Genomic DNA, 25597 nt, shown 5'->3' on the forward strand with positions numbered 1-25597 from the left:
AATCACATCTGCCTCTAAAGAATGCAAAAATGACAACTTTTCAGTACTCTGGATTAATCCAGCTATGTTCCACGATATTATTTTTAAATTATCGTTAAAAATCAGGATTCATTCTGGATGTAAAGCCAGATTTGTCTGATAAAACAGCGGGTAACCAGCTCCACTCCAGATCGGCGTCCTTTACCCTAGTTTGTTTTATAGTTTGAGGATTATTTACAATCACCTGTCGGTCATTTTTTGATATTCGTATTTTTAACTCCTCGGTCACTACCGAGGATCCATCTATAGGACCGGAATTTATACCCTGAAATGTTAACATTTTTCGGGGTATTCGGCTGTCTATTTTGACCGGAAAGAAAGGATTGACATCAATTCCTCTTATTTGAAATTCCTCTGCCCATTGTAGGACGTGATTTGTTACCAGTTTGGAATAAAATTTTACCCGCGCAATCTTTCCATTCTCTGAGTTTATTAGTGTTATTATATCTAGATCTGCAGATTGGATCAATTTTAGACTCTCTATTTCACGGAAGCAATTAATCAGTACAGATCTATTTAAGATAAGATCTGGATCAAAGATAGGTATAAAATCCAAGAAGAAAGTGTCCACATTTTCTCTATTCTTGGGCACTATCTTGGGTACGTATTCAGTTGCGACCACTTCTGAAAAGGGAATAGCCAGAGGGTTAAGATTAAATTTTAATTTGGGATCTAAAGTTGGATTTACTTTTTGATCATTCACCTTTTTGATCTGCTCATTGAGACATTGTTGATTTGTGTGAGGTAAAACTTCATGATGTGTCTCTGTGGGGATCAACTTTAATGTTCCCACTGAGTCATGCAACGAATTAGAATCCAAGACCTCGAAGTTTGAAATATCCAGAGAGGGCTCTTGTTCACAATCAAATGTAATTTTCCTTTGCCTTTTTTTATAAAATCTATGGTTTGGTTTTCTTTTTTTGCATCGTTGTTTTTTTGATACTACTACTTCAGGTTTTTTCTCCTTTAAAGGAGAAACCTTATCAGGGAAGACAGTGAGAATTGGCGTGTCTTTGTTTGTTTGGGGAATAAAAATAGGGAAAATAGGGGGTAAAGGGTTGGTCAGATTATCGTCCGGGGGTGTTAAAGCCTCAATCTCCTGGTCAATAAATGCCACACAATTACCGTTGATTGGATTCTCATTTCTATGTACGGAAGATTCAGAAATAACCGCAGTGTAAGCGTTAGTATTAACCAGGGGATCTGACGATAGAGGTAGCTCAAGATTTGTTTTTAAGATTAAATCTTCTTTTACTTCCTTATTAGAATTTTTTGTTGGAGTAATTATTTTTGGGTGAGTAACACTTTCTAGTCCTTTAAAATCATGGTTACTATGTCAGATACACTATCTGTCCCACTAACTAATTTTTCCAGAAGCTGTAAAATAGATGAGATGAGCCGCTCTAAAGAGGATAAGGAATTTGATATTATGTTATCTTCTTGTATATAATTGTTAAGGGGGTCTTTATTTTGAATATGGACAGGGCTAGGGAAAGAGTTCATTTCAGAGATAGAAAACTCGGAGTTTTTTTAAAGGGGTACTACTATATAGATGTAACCTAGGAGTAGCTACAATATCTTGTGAAATAATAGAGTTCTGTACTTTAATTAATCCTTTCTGGGTCTCAAGATTTATATCTGGTAAGGTGAAGTCCTCGGCAAGAGATGCAGAAAATCGGATATACCAAGATGAATTTTTTGGTCTGACTTAAGAGGTGGGGGAGGGGTATGTACTACAGAAATAGGCGGGTTACCTAAATCAAAAATACTTACAGATTTAGTTAGGATTTCAGGCAGATTGACAGGGTCTCCCTCTTGGATCTTATGAGATAGATCTTCTGAAGAGGGCAGGGCAACAATACCCGATAAGGTACTGTCATTTTTAGTGACAACAGGTTCTATCACCTGCTCTGTGATGTTAATATTAATATTTTCAACAGAAGGCCCCTCCCGCTCTGCTTTATCCTTACCCTTGTCCCACAAAGAGTAGAGTTGACATTTACTTTTTAATTGTAAGGCTGACCCATCTCTATTCCGCAAAGGGTTAGATTTCGTTTTGGAGCAAGTTCTACCAACTAATACTCTTCCTGATCTCAATTTCTTTGTCGTCATTTTTAGCTAGGAAGACAATATACGAAATCACCCACAAACAATACAAATTAGAATACGAGACAATATATTCGACTAATTCACATTAAACGTTGAGGACTTAACCAATCCAAAAACAAAAAACTAAAGAAAAATGGCCCAGCCAAGCCTCATTCAGCCTCTGTCGGCCTCAGTCGGTCCCGCCCTTGTCCCGGGCTTCTCCCTGCGCGCTTCCGCGCCCTCCCGCTCTGCGGAAGGGATATATTCAAGTTATAGAGGAGACTAATTAAATGGGCGGAGCTAGCAGGGAGAGCCGGCCAGGTGGATGGAATTACAACTAGCAAGGGCTCCTGGGATTTGGAGTCCTAATCTGACCGCTCGCAGCCCTGCTCCGCTACTCGCACCCACTTCAGTCACAGCAAGTGTCAGCAAGTGTCCCACTGACTTCACTCCAAAGTCCTCGGGTCGAAAATCACCGCGGAGCGGGTTCCGCGAGGAGTGGGCAAAAGTTGACACGCACAGGGGCACACAGCGATAGGCAGGTAAGCCGGCAGGAGTTCCCACAACGATTTCAGCAAAGTCAAAAGTTACTCTGGAAGGAGAGGTTCTTAATGCCAGATTAGTTGGGCGGAGCTAGCAGGGAGAGCCGGCCAGGTGGATGGAATTACAACTAGCAAAGACTCCTGGGATTTGGAGTCCTAATCTGACCGCTCGCAGCCCTGCTCCGCTACTCGCACCCACTTCAGTCACAGCAAGTTTCAGCAAGTGTCCCACTGACTTCACTCCAAAGTCCTCGGGTCAAAAATCACCACGATGCGGGACCCGCGGAGCGGGTTCCGCGAGGAGTGGGCAAAAGTTGACACGCACAGGGGCACACAGCGATAGGCAGGTAAGCCGGCAGGAGTTCCCACAGCGATTTCAGCAAAGTCACCAGACCAGAGAGAAGGACCAGCTGAAGATCTCTTGTAACGGGATATTGCAGCCAAGTGGACCCTGATGGAGGAGTGAGCAAGGCCCGACGTTGCCAAGTGTAGGAGATAAGGTAAAACTTGCTCCAGAGAAGTGAAAGGGTGTATTCCTCGACCCCTACACCAGATACAAAACCTCTTCCATTTCAGAGAATACGTTGTATTGGTGCTCTCCGCTCATGCTCGAGCTAGGATGGCTCTACAGTCAGGTGGAATATTCAAATTTTGAAGCTCTCGGAACTCAGGAGTCAGGCGGCTAACCTTGGGGATGTCAGATTCGGATGTTGGACTTGCCCGGTTGCTCATTGTGAGTAGAGACGGACACTGCTTCAGACGGATCGGTGGCTCTAGAGATAGACGGTGAAGTTCCGTGAACCAATGCTGTCGTGGCCAAGTTGGGGCTATTAAAATGAGAGTACAAGGCTCCGCTTTCAATTTTTTGAGGACTCTGGGAAGCATCAGGAATGGCGGAAAGGCAAACGCAAAGACGTTGCGCAATGCGATCGAAAATCCATTCCCTAGAGACCCTGACCGGGGATTCCAACTTGCGAAGTGTGGGCATTTGGCGTTGGATCTTGTGGCGAATAGGTCGATCTGAGGAGTGCCCCATCTCGAGAAGATTTGGTCGAGGATCTTCTGATCCAGTTCCCACTCGTGAGATGCTGTTTTCTGTCTGCTCAACGAGTCGGCGATTACATTGTCCATGCCTGGGACATACTCCGACCGAATGGATACCTTGTTTGTGATTAGCCAGTTCCAAATTTTCTGCAACTCGCGAGAGAGTGTCAGCAAGCGCGTCCCTCCCTGCTTGTTGAGATAGTGCATCTTCGTAGTGTTGTCTGTCCGGACGAGCACAAGAGAATTTTTGAATCTTGGCAGGAAAGCCTGAAGGGCCAGCAATACCACCCGCAGTTCGAGCACATTGATATGAAGTTTTTTCTCCGTAGGAGACCACTTCCCACTTATCTGTAACTCTTGCAGAAAAGCTTGTCAACCTTCCAAGCAGGCGTCTGTTGTGATAATATGAGGAGCAGCTGGAAGTAGGAATGTCAAGCCTTGAGAAAGGTTTCGAGATGACATCCACCATTGCAGTGCTTTGACCATCTGAGGAGTCACTTTTATGTGGTCGTCGAATGAACCTGTCCATTGGACCCACTGCTTCGAGAGTGTCTCCTGTAGAGGCCGCATCCGTAGACAACAGTGAGGAATCAGGAGGATACACAATGATATCATCCCCAGAAGGGATTTGAAGAGATGGACTGTCAAGACCTTCTTTGAGGCTACTATAGCAGCTAGTGCCAGGAGCTTGTTTTTCCTCTCTTGGGATGGGAAAGCTTTTGCTGAACGTGTGTCCAAAGTTTCACCCAGGAAATTGATGCACTGAGAAGGTTGTAGGACAGATTTTCCTGATTGAGCGTGAGACCCAAGCAATCGAAAAGTCTTAAACAGTCGTTGGAAGACCTGGACGCGTCTTATAAGGATAGAGCCTTGGATAACCAGTTGTCCAGATACGGAAAGACTAGGTGATGGCGCTGTCTGAGATATGCCGCCACTGGGGAAAGACATTTCCTGAAAATGCGAGGTACAGACTTGAGCCCGAAGGGCAGGACGCGAAATTGAAAGTGTCTGCCCGCTACTGCAAATCGTAAATATTTGTTGTGATTCTTGTAAATTGGGATATGGAAGTAAGCATACTGCAAGTCTAGGGAAGCCATAAAATCTTCCTTTTCCAGTAGTTGCAAGACCTCCTGGATCGTTACCATGCAAAACGACTGCTTCTTTAGGAATTGGTTGAGGGCCCTGAGGTCCAAGATTGGTCTCCACTTTTGTTCTGGATTAAAATGAAGCGGGAATAAAATCCCTTTCCCCTTTGTGATGGGGTAACTTCTCTATTGCTCCTTTCTGCAGCATAATAGAGATCTCTTGTAGAAGCAGCTGTAGATTTTTGTGATGCATTGGGCAGGGCGGAGTTTGTGGAGGGATTTGTATGAATTCTATAGAGTGGCCGAATTGTACTAATTGAAGGACCCAACGGTCCGTGGTAATCTTTTTCCAATTTTGTAGAAAATGGGAAATCTTTCCGCCAATTTTTAATGAGTGAAATGAAGTCTGGACTGGCTAAATAAACATGTCATTGTCTGCGCCCGTTGCTCTTTCGCTGTCCTCTACCCCGAAAGGACGGCTTGCCATAAGAGGACTGCTGGCTTTGCTGTTGTTGGCACTGTTGGAATTGTGGTCTTCTCTGGCCTGTAGAGTAGCAAGATCTGTATTGGAAACTTTCTCTATAGGAAGACTGCCCACTTCCTCTATTTCCACGAAAGGACTGGTTCTTATACTGGAGAGTGCCCAAAGCTCTCGCAGTGTCTGTGTCCTTTTTTATATTTTGCAGTGCTTCATCAATTTTGGAGCCGAATAGAAACTGGCCATCATAAGGCATGTCCAAAATCTTCGTTTGCACCTCAGGATGGAATGAGGTTGATTTCAGCCACCCTTGCATCCCAAGACTGCTGCCCCAGTCAGCTGGCGGAATCCTGTCATAGAGAAATCCATCACGCAGTCTATAATTTCTGACGCCGATGTTTCACCTTCTAGCAGGATCTTCTTTACTTCCTCTTTGGATGCATCTGGTCATTCCGAAAGATATGGGGCCATATCCGCCCACAATTGTCTAATATAGCGTCCCAAAAGTGCTAGAGTGTTTGTGGCCTTCACCGTCATCGCCGACATTGAATAAAACCTTTTCCCAATGTTGTCAAATCTTCTTCATCCCTTATCAGGAGGAGCCGATAAAGGGGCCGAAGGATTCCTGGAGTTCTTCTGGGCCGCTTGTGTCACTACAGAATCCGGCTTAGGATGTCCTGTCAAACAGGCCGGTGCAGTATCTTTTGCCCTATACCTCTTATCTAAACGAGGGATCAATGGTGATAAGGAGGAGGGGACTGCATGATCTTAACCCCCTGTGACCATAGATAATCGATAATAGGTATTGACCTCATTGACTTATTGAGAGGTGCTTTGAAGTCATTCAAGAAGCAGTCTTGTTTCTGGGAGACCATCGAGATTTTAAAACGTTGAGCAGCCCTCTCCACCACATTATGGAATCCTCCAATGTCGCCTGGTGGTGAATATGCGGTTGCGGGCACTGAAGATGCTGGAGAGGGGATGGCATAGTCCTCCCAATCATCATGCAAGGACCGATCGTCCTGTAGCTCACCCTCTTCCTGCTGGTCTTTTTCTCCTTCCTCTCTGTCTTCATCCGAAGTTGGAGGATGTGGTAAAACCAACCTTTTTGTCTGAATATTCAAGGGTGGAGGCCGTGGTCTTGGCGAAGGAGTTACCATGGTAGTCGAAGGAGCCGGAGTTCTGGAAACCTCTGCTTATAATCCTGGATAAGGTATCGCAAATCCGTAACTAGAGATGCAGGAAGGCAAACCATAGGAGTAGGTGGTGGATGATATACCGCCTCCTGAACTTCCTCCTTATCCGAAGGCTGGCATTTTACATGCAGTTCCGAAGGGCTTGTCGCCATCTGGAACATGTCACCCTCATCAGAATCCTCCTCTTGGAGGAGACATGCTGGAGGAATTGGTTGCACCCGGCTTGGTGATGTTAACTCCGGCATCAGCGCCTTTTCTGTGATCCTTAAGCGCACGCATGTTGTTTGAAGACCAGAATCCATCATCGTAGACAAGCCCGTTGACGATGTGATCGTCGACGGTGGAGCGTTGACAGTTGTCATAGCCAGTGGAGACATCGTCGACCGGTCCTCTGTCCACGGTAGAGATATTCCTGTCATCGACGATGTATTAGTCGACGGTTGTTTCGTCGATGGTGTTCTCGTCTACGAGCCCTTTGTCAACGAGGCTTTTCGTCGACGGTGACGATGATATTGGCTTCGTCCTCGAGGTCGTCGCGGATGCTGTCGTCGGCGAAGTCAGCGCCGACAGGGTTTTCGACGTCAACGGCGTTCTCTTAATGGCTATCGTCGTCGACAAAGCCTTACCAGCCGTCGACGATGGGGTCGTAGTCGTCGACGATGATGACGACGATGCTGTCGACGTAGAGACTGTCGTCGCCGAGGTAGACACATAAGAAGCTGTAGACACTGCCTTCTTCGACGATGAAGGTGCCGTCGACGATATCGTCGTCGACGATGTCGAAACTGGCTTCTTGAAGGTGTGAACTTCCTTCCCAGAAGTTTTTTTAGCCATAACCTCTGAAGACTTTTTTGATGCCTTCTTTTGAGGAGGAGCCGTAAGGCTAGGAGAAGCCACACTTGGTCTCTTCAGAGATAATTTTGAGGAGACTGAAGAATCTTCACTCTCCTTAGAGGAATCAAGGTTATCTCTGTCCTTTAGCCTCTGGAGCCAGATTAAAAGGCGTCCTTCACGGTCCTTGAGGGTTTTAGTGGAAAAGGTACGACATACCTTGCAGTCTTTAGCCGAATGATCTGGATACAGGCAATACAGGCAGTCCTTATGCTGGTCATCAATGTGTAGCCTTTTCTTTCCACAAGAACCACAGGATCTAAAAAAAACCTTTTTTGGTGTGCCAGCTATAGTATATAGCAGTCACTGAAGAAACAGGAGAAATGTCGCAAAATACTGTTAAAACAGCTGTGAACAAACAATCCCGAGCAGAGCTCAGAGGAGACTCCCTTAGCACAACGTGCAGTAGAAAATCTGAGGGACTGAGGCTCCTTCCAGGAGGGTTCTAGAGTTTGGTCCTTTTTACAAAAGGACAAGGATATATTACTAATGTGAGGCCTGTGGGCCTACTTCTTATATGTCTTCAGGACATTACTTTATTTATGTACCGGGGACTCCCATCCCGACGACAGGGAATGATTCAGGCATGTGAATCTATGAAAGACACCCTTAATACTGGATAATGGAAGCAAACCTGAAATGAGGTATCGGACCACCAGCCAATGAATGAGCAAGATAAAACCAGCAATGACACATTTAACCAATGAGAAGTGACCACACGAAGGGAAACAAAATGGGTGGAGTTTCACTACTAATACAATTACTTAATGCCTCGTAGAGGCAGTATGTGCTGCCTATGCGAGACCTAAAAAAATTAATCCAGTATACATTAAGAACAACTAATACCTGCCACCAAAGCCATTTTTATAGCTTTGGGGGCATAGGTTTGTCTAAATTGTCACATTTGTGTCAGTGTGCTGTTAGTAGTTATGGAGATACTGTCATTGGCAATGCTAGCAGTGACAACGGATGGTGCAAGCTCGAGGCCTCCTCACGAGGACCCTGGCAATTGTTTTAGAAAGCCCTGATATACACAGTACACTTCTATACTTGTCTTGTTGAAAAAAGTACCTGGTTCAATTTAGTAATTGTAGTGGACGCCAAAGATGTGGTATTTTGGAATCTAATCTAGGTGGTTAATTCTTGTTACTTGTTTTCAATAATGTATTTGTAAGAAGTATCCAAAGCAGCTCTATGCGATTGACACTGATGAGACCACGTTATTGAAGGTGGAATGCAACGCTCTTCACAAGCACAGTGCTAAAGTGCTGCTAACTCAGAGGTGTGGGCAAGTAAGTGACTGAGGAGTGACCTGTTCACCCCTACCTAGAGGAGACAGGGAGGAAATCAAGCTTTGCAGTTCTGAGATGGAAAAAAGATTTTGAGACGTCAAATAAATACTTTCCAGCATTTCATGAAAGATCTCAGCACAAAATGAATAGTTCGTACTTAGCACTTCAATTGAGCCCCAACTTATTATCCAAAGTCTCTTCCAGGTGCTGGTCCTATCTTGGAAGAGTCGGAGGGTCACAGGATTTGTCCCTATTGAAAGGTGGTTGTGTCACAAAAGGAATCACCCAACATGAACTCAACCATGTCCTTGGTTTTGTCCACGAGCAAACAAGGAGTGACCGAGATGAGTATGTGGACATTATCTGGAAATACATTCCACAAGGTACAGTTCTTGAGGATTCCACTCTGGTAGATATAAGCGCAAGAAATGCCTATTTGGGGGAATTTGAAGGGTTGGCTGGTGTTCATTCTCACAGCATTGTCCAATTTTGTACTACTGACCACAACTGTGAGCTTTGATGATGCTGTTGGATTCTAGCTTTCATTTGCCTAAAACACAAATTGTACCAACTTTGATTACAGTTTACTGATGCATAACTTGATCAATTGTATTGTTCCTTTATTTTGTAGTTTATGTAAACAACTTTGTGAAAATGGAGCCGGAAACCAATAATCTAGGCCTAACATATGACTACAGCTCAGTGATGCACTATGGAAGGTAAGGGCGTTGTAATCAGACATCCCAAGTAAATGCACTTATAATAAAGCTGGTAGCGAATCAAGACTAGATTACATTCTCGTTAAATTACCACTGTGGCCACAAATCATCGACTTCAAGGTTATTGATAGACGGGATAGTGACCACAACGCCCTGGAGCTCGAATACGCCCTACCAGGCAACGAGGATATAGGCCGGGGTCCTAACAGCGACAAGTCAGTCCTACTCCTGGAAAATAATCGGAGAAGAGTAAGGTGGGCGAAACTGGCCACTAGCGGCGATAAGCTACCCAAATTGTACGCCAGAATTACTCCGTTCTTAGAGAGAGCATTTTCCATCGGGGAGGAATTAGGTGAAGGGGAAAATAAAGACCTGCTAGCGCAGATTCATGCAGATTTAACCAACACTTTGGAGTTGGACCTGTTTTTAAAAGGGGGGAGCAAAACCGGCCTAATAACCAAGAGAACGTGGTACAATGCCACATGCAGGGACTCCAAAAGCGAATTGCTATCTGCAATAAAGGCGCGCAAATGCAGGGAAGAGATTCAATCCAGGAGAAGGGCACATAGGAAGCTCCTGGCGAACGCCAAGGCTGAATGGGACCAACAATACTGGGAGGAACTTTCAAGGACACTCGCCATTAGAGATTCAAGTAAATTCTGGCGTATAGTGTCTAATGGAACGGAGGATTTATCCTCGGCAATTGAGCCCAACATTGCACCCAGTATATGGCAAAATCATTTTCAGTCACTGTACGCTACAGAGGAAGGGGTTTTGAATGAATCACACAATATGATAGCGACTGACTCAGAAGGTGAACTTTTCACAGAAAAAGAGGTGAGGGTGGCCATAGCTGGGCTGTCAACAGGGAAAGCCCCAGGGCTTGACGGGGTACCAGGTGACCTATTTAAGCAGGAACCAGGGATATGGCACCTTACCTCATGCTGATATTTAACGCTGTTCTTAGGGGGATGGAGCTCCCGGATACTTGGCTGGGAGCAGAGGTGGTTCCTATCTTTAAAAAGGGATCCCCTCTGCTCCCAGCCAACTATCGCCCGATCAGCCTCATTGACGTATCCCAAAAGCTTTTCGGCAGACTGATCCTGGACCGGTTACAGGATTGGTTGGAGGAGACTGACATTCTGACCCCTTACCAGGCGGGATTTAGGCAAGGGGTGTCCACAATCGACCAAATTTTTAGGCTGAACCTATTATATTGGAGGACAGCATTAATCGAGGGCGGCACCTTGTACACGGTTTTCGTGGACTTGCGTGCCGCCTTCGATTTGGTCCCAAGAGCAAAATTGTGGCAGGTCATGGAGGAGATGAATGTCCTGAGAGACATTTTGGCAATCCTGATGAGATTACATCATAACAACTTTGCGCGCGTCAGGTGCGGTAGAGGTGGCAATTTAACCGAAAGGTTCCCTGTTCGCAGAGGGGTAAGACAGGGCCGCGTGCTTGCACCGGCCCTGTTCTGCCTCTTTGTGAACGGGGTAATCGCGCACCTCACCAGGATTGCCAACACTGATGCCCCAAAACTGACTGGCAGCAGGGTGCCCGCAATCATGTTTGCGGATGACACCCTGCTGTTGTCCAAATCCCCGATGGGCAGACAAAGAGTCTTGGACAGTTTTTTGGAGTTCTGCACAGAAAGGGGACTCAAAATCAATCCCCAGAAAACTAAATTTATGATTCTCAACCCCATGCCCCTCAACCTCCCACCCCCCCTCCTGGATACAGTCCGACTGGAACGGGTCCACACAATTGAATACCTAGGGATAACCCTCAATGAAAACTTAACGTGCTCGGCTTACCAGTCAAAAGCAAACATCAAATTGGCACAGTTGGCGGGTGGTACTATGAGAATAGCGAGCAAATCACCCTACCGTCCACTCACCCCTGTTATCCAAATCTATAAGGCACAGGCCCGGGGGGGTGTCACATACGGGGGCGAGTTGTGGGGCCATATTCAATCGCCAAAATTATTGACCACCGAGAACAAATTCCTGAGGCAGATTACTGCTCTTCCGTTGAGTACTCCAATTCTGCCCCTTAGGCTGGATATGGGCCTCCGGCCCATAACGGAGGAGCTGGGGCTCAAACCATTAGCATTCTGGCGACGCCTATGGTGCAGTCCAGACCTCTCAACTTATAGAGCTGAGCTACAGGAATTTCTATTGTTGCCCAACGTCACTAGAACACCTTGGTTAAACTATATTAGGAGAACTTCTGAGGCAATTGGTCTTCCCGAACTATGGTCGGATCCAGCAAACACAAGTAACAGGACCCCCAGAAAGGTGCTATCTAGAGCCTATTACGATCTAATGCTCTCCCGAGCTGTTGAAGGCACCCGTGATGGATCACTGACCAATCAATTCATAAAAATTAAAGACTCCTACCAACTGGAAAGTGTCCTAGATGCCATGACTCCGGTATTAACTAAGAAATTATTCCTGCAATGGAGATATAGGACTCTTCCCCTGGCATCTTTTACTGCAACATGGTCTTGTCGCCCTCCCACAGAAACATGCCCCGCATGTGCCCACACAAATGAGAATGATGTACATGTGGTCTTTTTCTGTCGAGCCTATGAGAAAAGCAGGAAATACTGGCTCGTCCCTGTGCTTAAAAATATGGGATTTAGAACATTTTTACCCGCTTACAGAGTTTTAAAGACAGACTTAGCCCCAACTACTGTATTTGCTCTATCTAAATTTTTAACTGCAATGTGGTACGCCTGAAATCGCTGCATTAAGAGACTTGGCGACTCTGGACAGACTTGAATTCCCGGCACACCACTATTTATTTTGATCACTAATGTTGTTTAATGCGTTTTAACCATAAAATGAAATATTCTGTGATGCTATGTATATCTTTTATGATCATGTGATCGAAATAAAGATTTTTGGAATGGAATGGAAGGTAAGTGTTTGCTGGGGGCCTTTACCATAGCCTCCTACTTCATGTCAAAGGGAAACAATTTACTCAAGGAGGTATAGATAGGAGGAAGGGTTATTGTGGGGCAGAGTAAAAAACAAGAATAAGTACATGGTCACTCATGCAATTAAAAGTCACAGATATTGGCCAGTGAGCAACCTTCTACAGTAAAGCGAGTTCCATTGACTCTACCCTTTACTGGCATATGTCCCACCCATACTCGATGCAAGAATACAATTTAGTGCTTTATTCAAACAGCCAATAAGTGAATAAAAAAGAGGCACCAGTGAGAGGGTATGCAGGCCAGACAATCTTTCCTTACTCCCCCACTTGATTTAATTCTGTCTTCTCCCCTGCTACTATGTCATTTCAACCCTTACATCAATTTGAATTCAGTCCATTCTTACCTAAAGTAGACCATCTGGCTCTTTATTAGTTTTTGTTAAGTAAACTGTACAAAATCATTTGCTGATTTTAGGCAATGAAGTGCCATCTATAATTAGTTCTTCTTTGCTTTCAAGGATAATTTTGACACTTATACCTTTACTGAAGAATACATAATTGGACCCAATACTTTCTCTAAATACCTCCTCATTTCCTACCTGCCTTTTCAATGTGAAATCCTCAAGCGAGCTGTTTACAGGAAGCTGAAGAATTACCTTGATATCAATTGTATAACTCAACCCGCTCAGCGAGGCTTGCCCTGCCCTTAGTATGAAGTCCCTGGTGGTGTCTCCTCTGAATGAATTACTCTGCCAATCCAATGCAGGATCTTCTGTGGCTGTGACGCTCTTGGATTTTATTGCAGCATTTAACATCATAGATCACAGATCTTAATTAATACTGTCAGAGAGCTCAGTGTCATGACGCAGCACTCCCATGGCTGCAGGGCTTGTTGGGACACAACCTCAACTGGTTGTTGTAGATTCACATAACATGGACTTGTAAAGCACAAACCAATCACCCGCAGGGGCATCCAGGAGCTGAATAGGTGCAGGCAGAAGGAGAAGGTCTTTAGTCTCTTGTGGAAATTCATGATCATGGTGGCTGCTCTGATGTTCTGGGTGTGGTTGACCCAGGTCTTTCCTGCAAGGTAGGGGAACGAGAGTTCTCCAGTCCTGCTTCTGTGAATCAAGGGTTATGTGCGCGAGTGAGGAGAAGGCCGAGTAATGGTTCTAGGTTATTTGGTTGAAATGGAGTTTGTGATTAAGGCCTGTCTTTTTTAGTTCTCTGTAAGCATGGGTGAGTATCTTCTTTAGCTGGCAGCGTTTCTGGATGGGGAGCAAAGTGCAGTTCTCAGAGTTGTGGCGAGATGTGAGTGCAGCATGGGAGGGTGAGTACCAATCTTGCAACAATGTTTGGATGGTTTGAAGCTTATGTGTGAGCAGGGAGGAGATGCCAAACTATTGAGAGAGATGTCATAGTTGCTGTGGTTTCTTCGATGGTCACTAGTGTCCAGTTGCTGAGAAAGGGGTGGTCCTATGGTGGGGGGTCAGCAGTGGAGGTTGTATCTTGGGGAGAGGTTGACCATCTAAATTCTTGTAGATGTTAGGCTTCTTGTTGTGGAAGAAATTTGAGAGTTGGTTGCAGAGGCCTTGCGATGGGGTGATGGTGCTGGATGTAACCAAGGGATGCCCTGACGATCACAAAGAGGTCTTTAGATTTGTTATAGCTAGGTTTGATCCTTCTGCACAAAGCCTTCTTCTTGGCCTCTTTCAATTGTGGTGGTATGACCTGAGTGAGTCCTTGTATGCACATTTGTCGGTGAGCTCCACTTAGGATTGCCACTTCCTCTCCTTTTGCTGCAGTATCTCTTGGTTTTCCTGAGTGTGTCTGTGTACCAGCTTCCGTGTTTTGTGGCTCGTCTGGGTTTGTTGGTTTTGGGGAGTGCTAGGTTGTTTGCACAGGTGGGGAGCCAGTTATTGAGGCTCTGGTCTTTCTGTCAGATTCCTCAGATAAAGTGGGCAGATGTTGCTTGAAGGTGTAGAAAAAATAAGTTACTTACCTGTACATTGTGGTTCTCCAGTATTGATATATTTTATAGATTCACATGCTTAAATCCTTCCTGTCATCATGGTGGGAGTCCGGCAGCAACAATACTAACAGTAGTAATAAAGCATTAGCATTAACTCAATTGAAAACAAATACTATTTAGTAACCCATTTACATAGTTTTAAAACATCCAAACTTCAGCCAATCGGAGCTGAGACCCTGGGGTACTCATCCCCTGCAGAGTAATCATATCTCAGATTTCTAGCCAAATTTCTAGCCATCATAACTCAGATTTTTAGCATGGGTGTAAACCCACATTAATAGAGGTAACAAAAGATGAGCCTGAACGGGGGAGGATGGAGGGTTGCATGTGAATCTATAAAAGATATCAATCCTGGAGAACCACAGTGTACAGGTAGGTAACTTGTTTTTTCTCCCGTATTGTATCTTTTATAGATTCACATGCTAAAGACTAAGGGTGGTTGGCAAGGCGAACCATCCCACCATGATACACAACTGAAATACGAGTAGTCAGTTAAATTCCTTTGAAATTGCACAAAAACAGAAGAGACAAATATTCAGCATAAAACACAAAGAATCAAATTATTATGAAAAGATTATAAAAGAAAAAACTGCTTAGAGCAGAACAGTTGCATACCATATGCAAAGAGTCGTCAGAGAGCAGCCTGACTGGCTGCTACATCTACTTTACTCCAGCCATCGAGGCAGTAATGCTACGAAAAAGTGTGGGTGTTCACCCATGTCGCTAGGCTGCAGGTGTCTGGTAGAGATACTCTTGCAGAAAGGGCTGAGGACGCTGGAATATTCAGAGTGGAATGTCCCTTCACCTTTGCAGCTAGTGGACACCCCACCCTTTCATGGCAGAAGAGTAAAGCTGAGGAGACCCAGCGAGCAATACTAGCCCACAGTAAGGCCTGTCTTTTTCTGAGAGAAAAGAAAGAGACAAGCAACTGAGTTGATTTATGGAAAGTCTTAGTAGTTTCAAATAAAGCTAAATGTGCAGCAAGTACAGTGCTCTCAGGTAGAGGTGAAGTGACGCCGGAACCTGCCGTTGAAGGATTGGGTAAGAAGAAGGCAGAAGCAATGGTTTATTGAGGTGAAATATCAAAGGCACCTTGGGAATGAATGAAGGATTAGTGCGTAGGACTACTCTGTCACCCAAGAATTGGAGGTAAGGCTCTGTTATGAAAATTTGGATTTTGCTAATACGTTTTGTAGATGTGATGGCTAAGAGAAAAGCCATATTCCAAGAAAGGTTTTTCAGATTGCACTTACTAATGTGCTAGAATGGGTACCGTGTGATTTGCTATAGACCAGTGTTTGGTTTCCGAAGCACTGGAGGAGGCTTAATGAATGGTAAGCCCTGACGAGACCAAATTCCTTGACACTCCTGTTAGGCCACAAGGAGAATCGGCTAGACCGCCGCCTGTACCTAGAAATGGAAACTAAGTATACTTTTATGGATGGATGAGAAAGACCTGATTTGGCAAGATGCTGAAGATAAAGAAGAACCACTAGCGTAACGGAAATTTAGGGGGCCTCCCTGCATGGTACGAAGAGAGGCCCCCTCCAGGCTCAATCAGGAGCTCTCTGGCCAGAGTGCAGTGCCGAGTGGGCCCCTGGACCATGGGGGCTGCGGGGGCCTGTGTTACGCCCCTGGTAGAACCAGCTCAGGTGTTGAAGAAACAGGATGATATGACAGTGAAGCACACTGTAGGAGGCTGGCTTGGTATATTACCGCCGAAACACCTTCGGGCATTCATGTGCTGTACGAATGCACCAATCAAATCAAATATGGTGCACACTCTAAGGAGTGATGCACCTTGCACTAATCCAGGCAACCCTCATGGTGATTTTAATGGTCTTTGATAACCATAGGGAGGTCTCAATGTGGTAGCTGTGGAGAGCAGCCTTCAGGCTTATCTTGAAGTGGTTTATAGCAGCTGGTTTTACCACATTTAATCGAACATGTAGACTAACAAATTGGTATATATATCCTACCCAGAGACATAAACAATACAGAAAAGAAAAATCAGGTAAGTAGCACAAATATACTCTGGTCGCCAGGGGACACCAAAAAATATACTAAGAAAGGGGTGTGCGAACTGGAAAGGAGTACGGGACTAGAAGACTCAGAGGAGCTGGGACACAAGGAAGCACTGGACCTAAGTACCCAGGAACCTCACAGAAGCTGTGTGCAAAGTGGAAACACAGATGTGTGCCCAATGGAAGTCAATGGATAAGTCACAGTTGCAGTTTTAAACAAGAAGGACCCTTCCCAGAGGACCCAGAAGAAACCCTTTGGAAGAGGGAAAGATGGAGAGCCACCCCCCATCAATGCCCCAGTAACCAGGTTACCTGATGTCAGAACCTGACAAAAACAACAATGGAAGACTTTAAAGAAGATGCTTCTGGAGAAGAATATAAAGGAGTCCGGTGAAATCCATTGGTAGATTCTTGAAGAGGAGAACCTGTAAGAGGAGAGGACAGAGTATATGCCACTTAGAGGCACGGAAGCACAATGCCCACCAATCTCGAGAGGTTCAGGAGTCACTGCAGCTGTGAGAACCAGGCAATGCTGTGGAAGACCAGGAACCATGCTCGAGCTGTCCCACGTCTAATATCAGTGTTTAGGTGGTCAGTGTCCTGTTCTAGCACCAACAATCCTTGGTAGCAGCAAATTGTATCGAATGCAAAAAGATGCAAACGTTGTGACTAGCAAGGTCCAAGAGACTCACCAAGTGCAGGCGAGTCCATAGGACGACAGGAGCAGCAAATTGGTCAGCTTTGCTGAAGTTCCCATAGATGCAGGTGAGTGACTCCTGAACTTCAAGGGCAATTACTTTGGATATCCTTGATGCCCCCAGGCCTTCTGGGGAACTTGGATGTAGCACAGACACAGATGACGCAGAAGACTTGAAGAACAGCAAGACCAGAAGTAGCAGGAGGTTCCAGTCAAAGTCCAAGTGTCCAGACAGTTCAGCGTGTCTTGGTTTCAGAAGATATTCTTGCTCCTCAACGAATCTGATGACTCACCCACAGGAGAGCCCTTAAGTACCCTAGGGGAAAGGCTTGGAACAACTCAGGGGTCCCACCCAGAGAAGTAGCTGGACAAAGGTGGCATACTCCCCTGTCCTTTATCTAGTTTCACGCCAGAGCTGGAACCAAGTGTTCCTGAACTTGCTCAAACCTTTAGACGTTTTGGGCTCAAGCATCTAATCGTTTGTCTCTTATGCAACATCGGAGATGACCGGTTTTCAGATTCCATACAATGGAGATCATATTACCCTTCTTAACCCTTTTCGTATATCTTCGATTGGGCAACCCAAGGCCATGGACAGCTATATAAATTGCCTCTGTGACTGTGGTCAATTTCTCAGTGATTTTTATTTTATATTTAGAATTTCAAATGGTTTCTCTAGAAGAAGGCGTTGGTTACGCCGTAGAGATTACCATCTTCATCTACTCAGATCTAGCTACCCTTGATTTATTTTTACCATATTATGTATATCTATGTGTCCTGTTTGTATTTTTATGTAAGAATGGATGTTAAGTGAATATAAAAATATTTGTATGGCTATATTGATCCCCATGTTTTTTGTCATGTCATTAGTGTTGTCATAACTGTTTTAAACGAAATAATATGTATGAATAAAATTAAGTGTTCTTAACTGTCTTTTGTAGTACACTGAGCTCCTGTTTATCATTCCTTATGTGTAAGAACTGATTTTCGCCAGGTTTCAAGTTCCCTAGGAATTGTTATTACTATAAGGCAAGTACCATCTCATACAGGCTGCAATGGCAGGCCTATAGTCACAGTTTAACAGGGCTCCCATGCGTGGAAGAATAGATGGCGCAGCTTATTGGAGACCCCTGGTATACCAATGCCCTGCGTACCTCAGTACCATATACTAGGTACTTATAAGGGCAAACCAATAGCGATTTGGTGACGTACCAAAGTATGTACCAAAGCCAATTTATGGGAGAAAGCACAGTTGCTAGGGTCCTGATTAGCAAGATCCCGCAGAAGTGGGGGTAACATGAAAGCACATCCTACTTTTCTACACATATCATGCATAGAACCTCTTCCACATCGCTCAGTAGCACTTGAGGGTAGAAGGAACTTGAGCTTTTTTGAGTATAGGCTTACAATCTTCAGATATTGTCAGAGCTCCGAATTCAGTGTGATGAGGAGCCAAGCCGACAATTGAAGAGTTCAAATCTGTAGATGAAGCAATTGGCCCTGGCTCATCGAGAGGAGATCCTCCGCTGGTCAAAACAGAATAGAAGAGCACTCTGATAGACGATAAAGCTCAGTGTACCAGTATTGTCTGGCCCATGTGGGGGCGAAGAGAATAAGGCAGCATGGTTCCTGTTTCATTTTGTGTGGAATCGAGGGGATGGGGGAATGCTTAAGCGAATATCCCTATACATGAGGAGTGGGAGGCGTTTCCCCAACATCCTGGCTGAGGAACTCTGCTGGCGTAGAGATTGCATTTTTTGTTAAGGAATGCAGCAACTAAATCTAAGGTTAGATAACCCCACAACAGGAAGACTCTGAACTAGCTTGTCGCCGAGCTACCACTAGTGACACTGTTTAATGTCCCTGCTGAGGGAGCTGGGACACTCGTTTTGTATTCCCGGAACATGCTCCACCTTCAATGAGATGCCATTGCCTATCAGCCACTCCCATTTCTGCTTAACTTGGGCAGAGAGAACCTGAGATCTCGTCCCACCCTGTTTGAGCATATAGAGTGTGGCGGTGGTGTTCTCTGTCCTGAAGAAGACGAAAGATCCCCGGATCCTTGGAAGGAAGGCTCGAAGGTTGAGAAACACCAACTTCAGTTGTAGAAGATTTTTGTAACACAATGCTTCCTGTTTGGACAACTTGTCATGAATCTCTAGATCCTGCAAGGGGTCTCTCAATCCTTGCTGGAGGCATACAAAGTCATACCATCTGTAGTGCAGTGGAGAAAGGAGAGGTCCTGAGAGATGTTGTCCTAGACCTTCCACCAGGACATTGCCGATGTCATGCTTGAGGTTATTCAAATGATGTCCTTGAAAGAGCCCAGAGATTGAGCCCACTGCGCATTAAGCTGTTCCTGCAGAGGTATCTTGCGTAGGCAGTAGTTGGGGATTAACGGGATGCAAGATGATATCCTCCCTAGCATAGATTTGTATGTCCGTACAGACTTTTTTTGAAGAAAGTAGACGTGTTATCCTTTGTGGATGTGATATCCTTTTCTGCTGTGGGAAAGGCCTTTGAAAGCTTTGTATCCAGGATTGCTCCTAGGAAAACCAGCAACCTGGAAGGGATGAGAGATGATTTTTTCTCGTTGAGGCAGGGCACTAGGGGCTGAAATAGTTGCTGGCAGGCATCTGTAGATGGCTGCCTGGAAGGATGAAGCTATGATTAGCCCATCTCCCAGGTAGGGGTACACCTGGTGATCAGACAGTCAGTACAAAGTTGCTACCACGGCCATGTACTTGGTAAAACTCTGGGTGCTGACTTCAACCCGAAGGGTAGTACTTTGAATTGATACTGGCACCCTGCCACTTGAAACCTGAGAAACCTGTGATGCTTGGGAAGTATGATGATGTGGAAATAGGCATTCAGCAGATCGAGGGAGGAAAGATAATCTCCTGCATCCATGAGAAGCAAGATCTCCTGGAGAGAAAGCATTCTGAATGGCTGATTTTTGATGAACTTGCTCAATAATCTGAGATCCATTATTTGCCTCCATTTCCCTGATTCTGTCTTGATGAGGAAAAAGTGGGAGTATAATCCCAGATGGTGGCTGATGGCATGGCACCTCTTCTATTGCCTGTTTGGAGAGGAGTAAGAAAACAAGTTACTTACCTGTAACTTTATTTCTGCAGTAATGGAAACTTTCATAGATTCACATGCTTGAATCATTCCCCGTCGTCGAGATGGGAGTCCCCGTTATATATAAAAAAGCAATGCAAAGCCATTATGTTGTATCCTATGATTTACATTCCTATGTGAATCAGCCTAGGTCTTCCTAGCTGCTCAGCCAGAGTGAGAGATTGTGATGGAATGTTGGTGTTCCTGTGATGAATGAAATGCCTGGGTGCTTGTGTGGATGAGTGTGTGACAGTTGGAGATGGGCTGAGCAGCTAGGCAGGCTGCTCCTGGTGGGGCTGACAGGGGCTGGCATAGAAGTCACTAGAGCTGGATTAGAGTTGTACCAGGATGATCCCTGTTTGATGTCGCTAGACATGGATCATTAAAGAAGACTTCAAGAAACCTACAACCTGACTACAACCTGACTACAAGTGTCTTCTTATACAAAGTACAACATATGTTTGGCGACGAGGACCTGCACCAAAGCCTACTTAAGGACTAAACAGTAACTCAGAGACTACTAAGAAAACAATGTAACTAGTGCAACTACCAAGGAAAAAGAAAGAAAAATCCATGAAGCAGTATGGAGTAAAAGGCAAGTCAGCCCCACTAGTGGCCTGTCATCGGACGGCCCCAACCTGTGTCCTGCCTGATCTTACTCCATGTACTTGACCACAGGTATGGTCTGTATGTTAGGGTATGAATGTACTGACTTTCACCCTACCACTTCCCTTTGAATCTGCTGTATGGATGTATCCACTGTGCAAGGGAACTGTGGCTGGTCAAGATATGAGTTATGGTCTAACTCAGTGAAGTGATTTCACATGTACCACACAGGAGCGGCGTGGTTATTTATTTATTTATTTGAGAAATTTATAGAGCGCACAGCGGCCCCAACGGGGCGTCCCGGCGCTGAAACTCTGAAAAACAAAGGGAGGTCATAGGGGCAGATATCCAAATTTATGAGGAGAACAGATGTGTTTTCAGGGATTTACGGAAAACTAATTCAGTCTGACAGGTGCGTAAGGCTAATGGAAGTTTGTTCCAGCACTGAGAGGTACAGACCTCAAAGGTTTTGCCACCGGCCCGAGATCGTTTAAATCGGGGGGTTTCCAGGAAATGGAGGGTATTGGACCGTAGAGTCCTGGAGTTGGCATACGGTCGAAGAATGTTTTTGAGGTGTGCCGATCCCTTGCCTTTTGAAGCTCGAAAGGCCAGAGTCATGGCCTTGAACACACATCTTTTTGCTATGGGCAGCCAATGTAACTTACGGAGATGAGGAGTGATATGGTGTCTGGCCGGGATTCTCTCAACCAGCCGTGCGGCGGCGTTTTGGACCGTCTGGAGCTTGTGGCAGAGGCCCGCTGTGATACCAAGGTAGAGAGCATTAGCATAATCAAGATGGGATATGATCAGGGCCTGGATCACAGTCTTACGGCAGTCTGCCGGCAGATAGTTGATGAGGCGTTTTATGATTCTAATCTTGGCGAAACAGGAGGTTGCTACTGTTTGCACCTGATTTTTGAAGCTAAGTTGAGTGTCCCAGCGGACTCCGAGATTTCTCACCGAGTCTTTAGGGATGGGAGCTAGGCTCAAGTCTACTGGCCACCATATACTGGAATCCAAGGGGGATGATGTATTGAAAAAAAGGATCTCTGTTTTTCCGGCGTTGAGCCGGAGGGAATTGGTATCCATCCAGCTCGAGATGTCCCTGAGACAGGATTTCAAAGGATCAAAAGCAGAAGCAGAGTGAGAATCGAAAGTGAAAAGAAGCTGGATGTCATCAGCGTAGGAGGTAGATTTGATCCCCGTCTGTGCAATCAGCTTGGCCAGAGGGGTGAAATACACGTTAAAAAGGAGCGGGCTCAGGGAAGAGCCCTGTGGGACTCCCCATTTGAGTGGTCTGGCCAGAGAAGAAAAAGGGTGTGTGAAAACCTGCTGTGTGCGGTCCGAAAGGTAGGATGAAAACCATTTCAGGACAGCACCACCCAGCCCAAGGTCCTCCAGTCTTTCCAGCAGGATTTTGTGAGAGACGGTGTCGAATGCTGCTGATAAATCCAGCAGCACCAACACCGCCCTCGATCCTTGGTCAAGAGTCCACCTCACCGAGTCGGCCATTTCGATAAGGGCCGACTCGGTGCTGTGGCCCGACCTAAAGCCGTGCTGGGAGTCGTGGAGAAGACCATGGGTTTCAATGTATTTCGACAGCTGGGAATGTGCCAGTCTTTCCAAGATCTTAGCTGGGGCAGGCAGGAGAGAAATAGGCCTGTAATTACTGGGATTGTCTGGATCTAGGTTGGGTTTCTTTAGGATGGGAACTAAGGAGGCATGTTTCCATTTGGCAGGGAAACAGCCCGTTCTGAATGAATCATTCCAGATGAAATTGAGGTAGGGGTTGAGAAGGGATGCATGTTTTTTGTATAGCTTGGCAGGCCAGGGATCTTTGGGTGAGCCTGATTTGCATTTGGTTAGTTCGGCCAGAGAGTCTACTTCTGATATGGTGTCAAATTCGAATAGGGTAGGTAGCTGGGGCGAGGGGGTAGAAAGTTTCTTTTTTTGCCCTGCGGTTTTGGGGAGGGGGAAAGAGGAGTATATGTCCTCAATCTTATCCTCAAAGAATTTAGAGAGTTTGTCGCAAAGCGACTGGGAGGCAGGCTGAGTACGAGTCAGCGCAATAGGGTTTGTGAAGGATCTCACTATGTTGAAAATTTCCCTAGGGCCATTACTGGCAAGTTGGATTCGGGATGCCAGAAAATCACGTTTGTGTCTTTCAATCATTCTCCGATATTCTTTAAGGGCTGATTTGTAGGTAATTTTGCTGTCAAGGGAGAAGTTGAGTCTCCAAAGGCGTTCGAGGGATTTACAAGAGGCCTTTTTCTGCCGCAGCTCATCAGAGTACCATGGTGCGGAGGGTGTCGCCCTGTAGGTTTTTATGGGTTTGCTGGGAGCTAAGGCATCCAAGGCCTGAGTAATCCATGAGTCCAGATTATCGATCAATATGTCCGGATCGGACGACAGACAAGGAGGAAAGTTTTTAAGGTGTCCCAGGAGTGATTCAGGAGTGATGCAACTCCAGTTTCTACCTGATGATTTAGGGGTGATGGCAGGTCTAGCGTGGCAGGGGATGTCAATCTCGAAAGGGATGAGGAAGTGATCCGACCATATAACCGGGATGGCAAACTAGATGTCTTAGTTACGCATGGCATGCTCTAATTGCATCTGACTTCTGACCATTACTTCTTGCAATTATGAAATCAGCAAGTACAGTGATAGAGGTCCTGTGAAATCTCAGCGTGGGGTCAGATGTTGTCATTAAATGGTCAACACAGTATTTGCTGGCTTCTACATGTGGGCACATGTTTCTTCTGGATAAAATCGGCTTATGTGTAACAGGGTGCCGAAGGAAGTAGGATCCGGCATTACCCATATTTATATCGAAGTGCATGTCATGCTGGCACACCCTAATGTTACATTTTGCTGTTGTGTGCCTGTTGTTGTTTACGTACATTTGTGTTTGAAAGAAGGAGAAGAGAACTTTGTTGATTTTGCCCATTAGTCTTGGGGAGATTGGGCTGCTGCAACAACTGTTTGTTCAACTGCCGCGTGTCAATTTGAAAGTCTGGGACACGAGCCATTTGCCACACAAGCTCGTTCTCCTTCACGCACAGTATTTTTCAAAAGCTGTTCCATGCAAGGTCTTACCTGTTTAAAGGCGTCCGCAGCCTCTAGGATCGTCTATGATGCGAAGACGCCCGCTTATACGTGGATTTGGTATGACATTTGTACTCCTGTTGTTGGGTTCTACTGACGATGTTTGGTGCACGCTTGTGCCTGCAGCCATCCGGTGCGACGCACGTTGCGTGCCGCCATTTTGTGGTTGGTGGCTACCTTCAATGCAGATGGATCCAGCTAGGCTGCTGCCAACCACGCTGTTTCTATAAAGCTTTCAACTTTGTTTGTACGGCGCAATTCGCCATCAACGTTTATTTAAAAATATGAGTTTGGAAGGGGCTGGCATAGGAGATATTGGAGCTGGGTTAAGAGCTGTTATATAGCTGATCCTTGTTTGATACTACAAGACATGGATTAATAAAGAAGACTTTAAGAACTTACAACCTGGCTACCAGTGTCTTCATGTACAAAGTACAACATATTACAAACCAGAAACCAGGCCAAGGCCCATTCCCGTTTTGTAACATATCCACCTCTTTTTGTAAAAGAGACCAAATAAAATCAACAACCAATCATATCAGCCTCACCTTCCAGAACCCTCCTGAGAGAACCTCAGACCCTCAGATTTTCATAGCCATAGTGCCACGGGATAACCATTAAGATGCAGAAGGGCGAGCTTTCCCAGGGGAGGAGGGCGGATTGCATGTGAATCTTTGAAAGTTTTCAATACTGAAGAACTAAAGTTACAGGTAAGTAACTTGTTTTTTTACTCCAGTATTGGAACTTTCATAGATTCACATGCTTGAATCAGAGTAGCAAGCAGTCATGAGCAAATATTTTGTTCTTATGATATCGAACAAACATTATCAATGCACCAATAAGATGAGAGAATGGAAAAAAAAACAATTAGTCAATTTGGACTTCTATTTATTTATTTATTTTTAAATTAAAGACTATCATAAGTCTAACCCAACAGAAAATTTAAAGAAGTAGTAGGGAAACAAAAGACATCATCAAAGCTTATACGCAAATAAAATAGCTCTCTCTCTCTCGCTCTCTCTCACTCTCTCTCTATCTATACTACTATTATAAAGAGAGAACACAAACCTTTGAGCCAGGTAAACTCGAAAAGTACACCACCAATCAAAACACCCAAGACATCGTTGAAAACCTCAGGGCAAGCAGAAGGACATAGGCTATTAAAAATAAAAAATATACGTTGTTTAAAAAATTTCGAAATAAAAATAAAGTAGTCCCTTGCAAGTAGCGCCGGCCGCGACGTCTGCGTGATGACATCATTTGCGTTGCGCTCCCTGGCAACACTTCCGGAAATGGCGCCGAAGATCGTGACCTGCTGGGAGGACTGCCGCTGTCCTGCTTGCTGCTGTGCGAAGTGGCGGCGTGTGCGGGTGAGGCGCCTGGAGAGTGGCGGCCTGTGCGGGCGGGGCGCCTGGAGAGTGGCGGCCTGTGCGGGCGGGGCGCCTGGAGCAGGACCGGCGGCTGAGGTAAGGATCTCCGGGACACGGGCGGGAGGGGGTCAGGGGCAGAAGTGCACGCAAGCCTCAAATGCTGCCCCCAGCCCCTTTCTGCCCCAGGCAACGCTGGGGCGGGCTGCTAGTATATATATATATATATATATATAAGTTGCAAGTTTTACCGTAGTAAGTATCACACGCACTCAAAGTGGTACAGCTGGTGAAGGTTTATTTTCCAAAGTCACGCTACGCGTTTC

General features: G+C 45.4%; 1 protein-coding gene across 1 annotated transcript in view; it reads left to right on the forward strand.

Annotated features, from left to right (window-relative positions):
* LOC147729357 (astacin-like metalloendopeptidase) overlaps positions 1 to 25597 on the forward strand; it is a 531217-nt gene that overhangs the window by 151089 nt on the left and 354531 nt on the right. Inside the window, exons 6-7 of the mRNA XM_086959628.1 lie at positions 8860 to 9038; positions 9287 to 9374. Coding sequence (XP_086815754.1) covers positions 8860 to 9038; positions 9287 to 9374 — 267 coding nt within the window. The remainder of the gene's footprint in view (positions 1 to 8859; positions 9039 to 9286; positions 9375 to 25597) is intronic.

Source organism: Lissotriton vulgaris, chromosome 2_2 (genome assembly GCF_964263255.1).
Source record: "Lissotriton vulgaris chromosome 2_2, aLisVul1.2, whole genome shotgun sequence".
Classification (NCBI taxonomy): Eukaryota; Metazoa; Chordata; class Amphibia; order Caudata; family Salamandridae; genus Lissotriton; species Lissotriton vulgaris.